Raw genomic sequence first — 5,374 nt, 5'->3', positions numbered from 1 at the left:
TGAAGTCGAAACGTCTGGCTCATGTTCTTGTTGCTTTTTCGCCCTTCTTTTTAGGTCGTGCCCTCGGCTGGGAACACCTGCTGCTAGCTCGATCTGGCGGCTGGAGATGCATCGGGCGGCCCGGTAACCATCGAGCGGGACGCTACCTATCTGCAGGCACCCTGTGAGCACGTCTGCCGTAAACGCAGATCGAGGAACCCGGTGCCAATGGCGAGATCTTCAACGATGAGCTTACGAGGTGTGGTGGCAGCGAGAACCAGCCTGCTGTCTATACTGCTGCTGGTGCTGCTGAGGAGTGCGACGGCAGTGAAGGCGAGCTCAGGTGGAGGAGGTGTACAGAAGTTTGCGATGGAACCGCAGGATCAGACGGCCATCGTTGGTTCACGTGTGACGCTACCCTGTCGGGTGGTGGATAAGGAAGGCCAGCTCCAGTGGACGAAGGATGACTTTGGGCTTGGGTGGCATCGGAACCTGAGCGGGTTCGATCGATATATTATGGTCGGCAGTGATGAGGAGGGTGACTACTCGCTTGAGATCTACCCTGTCATGCTGGACGACGAAGCCCGCTATCAGTGTCAGGTCGGGCGAGGTAAAGACGGTAAGTACTTCTCTTCTTAAGCCGCTGGTTTGTCTTTCGCAACGTCCTCTCTCTAATTAGAGCGTTTTTCAACATCGCTACAAACAGGCACACCTGGCATTAGGTCGCGGTTTGCGACCCTCACGGTGTTGGTGCCGCCAGAACCACCCAAAATCGTGCAGGGTGACTTCCTGGTCACGACGGAGGACCGTGAGATTGAGCTCGAGTGTGTGTCAGTGGGAGGCAAGCCTGCTGCAGAGATCACGTGGATAGATGGGCAGGGTACTGTGCTGACGAAGGGCATTGAGTACGTGAAGGAACCAATGACGGACACGGGTCGGTACACGGCCAAGTCGATTTTGAAGCTGACTCCGAAAAAGGAACACCACAACACGTCGTTCACCTGTCAGGCGCAGAATACAGCTGATCGGACATACAGGTCTGTGCGGCTGAAGTTGGAGGTGAAGTACGCACCGAAGGTGAGCGTGTCGGTGGTGGGAGGTGCGCTTGCTGGAGGTCGGATACCTGAGGGAGCGGAGGTCCGACTGTCTTGTCGAGCAGATGCCAATCCAGCGGATGTTACGTACCACTGGTATCGAGGAGACGAACCTATCGTGGGTGACTACACGACTGAGATGGTAAGTACCTGCAGACCACACCAGATCCTCTGGAACATCTTTCTGAGATCTTCGATCGACACCTTACACTCTCGCAGGTGATTCATAACGTCACGAAGGAGTACCACGACGCCGTGATAAAGTGTGAGGTCCACAACGCCGTGGGCAAGAGTGAAGAAAGTGAAATCCTCGACATTAGCTATGGCCCGACGTTCCGAACTCGGCCTCAGTCGGTGGAGACGGACCTCGAGCGGAAGGTAACGCTCGTGTGTGATGTCGACGGCAACCCACCACCAGAGATCCTCTGGGTCCACGAAGACACCGGTCGGATCGTGTCAACGGCGGCAAATATCACGTTAATGGCGACACGAGAAACCGCTGGCACATATTGCTGCAAAGCGAGCGTACGCGGCTTCCCAGAGATCGAGTCGAGTGCAGCTATTCACCTAAAGGGTCCGCCTACGATCCGGTCGCCACGACAGCAGTACGGATCGATGAACGACAACTCGCAGATCCAATGTGATGCCATCGCGATCCCGAAGGCACGCCAGGTGATCTGGACGTACAATGGGCTGGAGGTGAACAGCGAGAATGACCACACGATTCTGGAGAATCATTCGCCTGAAGGCGTCCGGTCGACGCTCATCATCCCGAAGAGTCAACGGCAGCACTTTGGCGTGTACAACTGTACCGTACTGAACGAATACGGTAGTGATTCGCTCGAGATCCAGTTCGCGCCTATGGAGTCATCCTCGCTGCCAGTTGTTATCTTCATCCTTGCTGTCGTTTTCGTCATCATCGTTGTTGTGCTCGTGGTGAGCCTGTGTTGCTGTGATCGCAAGAACAACAAGAAACTGCCACCTGCGGACGTCATTACGGACGTAAGTAGACACCAAATCTGCTTAACAGCTTCCACTTGGGGTCTGATTATTAACCACGATTTTTTTTGGGTCTCTCATACTCTTTTTCTCTCAAACAAAGCAGCACTACATGACCGAAAAGACGTGCAAGGAGAGTGACAGGTCATCGAACGTGAGTGATCTGAAGATTGATCGGGACCACGAGTACTCGGAAACTTGTTCCGGGACCGACAGCATCGCGACGCGATTGGCCATGAATATGATGGGATCGTCTAGTGGTGGTAGCAACAACAGTGGAGGAGTTAACGGAGGTACTATGCCTGTTGGAGGTGGAGGAGGTGTGCCTCTGGCGGGTCCTGTGCGAATTCCCAACGACTACCGGTAAGTGTACAAGAGAATTCCTTGCATTTTCGGGAAGATGTCGTGAATTTTTGAGAAGAAGTTGAAATTAGACTTTTAGAGCAATGTCAAGATTTTTGGGGAAGCTGTCAAGAAGACGATGCCAGAAATTTCGAGAAAATTACTAACGAGATATTGTGTACGTTCTACTTGTATCGATTACATTCACAGTTATTCCGGTGACTACTCGGATGGTATCGGAGCGACGTTACAAGCAAAAATCGGCCAGAGCAACGGTGGCTACGTGCCGTACGTAGATTACGCGCAGGACTACAACCTACCGATGCACATCACCAGCAACGGTCAGCTGCCGAACGGTAATCTCAGCCTCACGAGAAATCGTGAGCTACGCCAAGACAACGGTCTACCGAGTATTCAGAGTGGCATGGGTACGCTCTCAGCCGGACTGATGAGTAAGTGTCATGTTCCTGCACTCTTTACCGAAACCAACTCGTCCTCTACCAGCTTTCTAATCGCACTTCCCAACCCTATTTCCTCCTCTCGTGCTATTTCTTTCGCCTTCTCCCTCACAGATACATCTCTCATGAACGCACCCAGCATAGACCCGCGGTACAGCGCGACGTACGGCAACCCGTACCTGCGCAGCAGTAGTACACACCTGCCGCCTCTACCACCACCGAGTACCGCCAACCCGGCACTCACTCCCGCACCCCCACCGTACAGTGCTGGTCGACATCCAACAAGCGCTCTGCTGATGGGTGTCAACATCGGTGTCAACTCAGGCAGTGTGATCGGTATCGGTTCAAGCCTCACCAGCCCAGAATCGATCCGTTCGACGAGTGCCGGTAGCGATCAGACGTTACAGCAGGTCCAGCAGGCGGGTGCGCAGGTCGCGGCCCAAACAGGTAGTCCTGCACCAGGTCAGTTCATCCTGCCCGCGAACGGGGACATCCGCAAGGGGGCGCTCGCGACGCACGTCTAGCCGTCCCATGATCGACTTCTACGAGGGACACTCAACGTCTGAGAGAGTGAAGATTCAACCCTGAGTCGGTCTGTCTGTCAACCGTGTTGTGCGTGTTGCAGGCGATCACATAAATCATCCCACATAAAGGGATCCTGCCGTTTTGCCAAAAAAACAAACAAACAAACAAACGAAGAAGAAACATTCAAACCACTCCACCTCCTCCTCTGAACACCTGCCCTTTTCCCTCGATGGTGGTTAATCACCTCTCTCTCTTTTTAACCTTTTTGCGCCATCATCGCCTTCTGCAGCTCACCTTGATAAAGGAATTGTTCGGGATGATCCTGACCGAGTAAAGGTGGGCAGCTTCCCTTCGTTTGCTCTGATCTCCCCTCTACCCCGTTTTCCACCTCCCCCTCCCCTCACCGCATCATTTTCCGCGTTCGTCAGGTAGCGCGGGAGCACTCGTTAGGCTGTTTAGATAGTTGCATTGCTGCACCCCGGGGCAGCGTTTTTTGACCGTTACGTTCTACTTTCATTCAAAATGTGTGGCCTTATTATGACGTGGAGCGCGGAGCGGAGAAGCTGAGACGCAAGTAAAAAAGCACCGAAGAAGCGGAGAACGAAAACAAAAATATCGACAACAAAAAAAGAAAGAATCGAACAAAAACAACAAAAAAACTAGCAAATATATACGAACAAATCGGCGGCACGAAACGGACCGGACGGTGGCGAACGCGATATACAAGGAAATCACATTAACGAATCTAGAAGAGATCAGTGAACGGGAAATTTTATGTATTCTTATAGATATATATATATATACATATACATATATATATATGCGTGTGTGTGTCTGGTTGGGGATGTACATTTACCCAGCGTGTCAATATACATTGTTCGTCGCTAAAGCGCGGATCACCACAGGAGAGCAGGAGCAGAGACACACCAATACAAATGCAGCTGATCGGCAAGCTTTAGCTTTAACGCATGTTTAGCGACCATTTAGGGAAGGAGAGAGAGTGAAAGAGAGAGAAAAAAAGAGAGGGGGAGAAGCGAGGTGAAAATGGCCGCAAAGCGGGGAAATTGCGAGGGACATTTTAAGCACACACATACATACACACATATACATACACATACCGGCACCGACCTATGCACATTTATCGAAGCCATACGCTTGCGCTTGACGAGTGACTTTATCTGCCGCTGAGGTGTTTGGTGAGGGATCCTCACCGGAGGGAAGGATAAGAATAAGAAGCTGAAGAAGAAAACTCCCCCAGAAGCGTAGCCTTTTCTTATGCGCTTTTCTTCTGCTGAATTTTATGCCCACTTTTCCCAGCTCACTTTCCTTAAGTCGAAAAAAAAAACTACAATCAAACGCCTCACTCCCACCGTGTGGTCCGGTGTTTGCTCGTTGGTGTTGGTGGCCACATGGAATTTAAAGCTGATGCACACACACACACACACACCGTTTCGGATAGCTGTCAATTATTGGCATGCAAAAGAAATGGCTGGAAAAAAAAAACACCAGACGGCTGGAAAATCGAGGGGAAAATGGTAGAAAGATTTTCCGTGCACATTGGTGCTGGTGGGAGTGGTTGTGTGTGTGTGTGTGTTTTTTTTTCGTGGCTTTCCTTTTCGCTTTACTATTCCGAAATGTTCTTCGAACTGCAAGCGGCGAACTGCAAGGTGCGGGTGCATCATGTGAGAATATACCAAATTGTTTTTTAAATGTATAGTTTATAATTTAAACGAGACCGAGCAGGGACGGACGAGAGAAACTGGGCGTAAATGGGTTTGTTTTGGAAGGTGTTTCACATAAGATTTCAACCCGCTGGTGCATATTCCGTGAGCGAAGCGCAAACTGAGGTGCATAAGAAACTGCTCGAAATCGAAGCAGAAAGAGGATGAAATGAAGAAAAAAAAAATAGATAAGTAGGAGAGCAAAATGAACCAGCAACACAATTATTACACCCTAAGAGCGTGTGAATTGCCAACA

General features: G+C 50.9%; 1 protein-coding gene across 1 annotated transcript; it reads left to right on the top strand.

Moving 5' to 3' along the window:
• Nucleotides 1-225: 225 nt before the first annotated feature.
• LOC128728977 (irregular chiasm C-roughest protein-like) lies at nt 226-3,396 on the top strand. The gene is made up of 6 exons (XM_053822627.1): nt 226-598; nt 686-1,215; nt 1,293-2,075; nt 2,179-2,435; nt 2,625-2,866; nt 2,987-3,396. The coding sequence occupies exons 1-6, from the start codon at nt 226-228 to the stop codon at nt 3,394-3,396; spliced, it is 2,595 nt and encodes an 864-aa protein (XP_053678602.1).
• Nucleotides 3,397-5,374: the final 1,978 nt, after the last annotated feature.

Source organism: Anopheles nili, chromosome X, assembly GCF_943737925.1.
Source record: "Anopheles nili chromosome X, idAnoNiliSN_F5_01, whole genome shotgun sequence".
In the NCBI taxonomy this organism is placed as follows: domain Eukaryota; kingdom Metazoa; phylum Arthropoda; class Insecta; order Diptera; family Culicidae; genus Anopheles; species Anopheles nili.
This window is presented reverse-complemented; position numbering and strand designations above follow the sequence as displayed.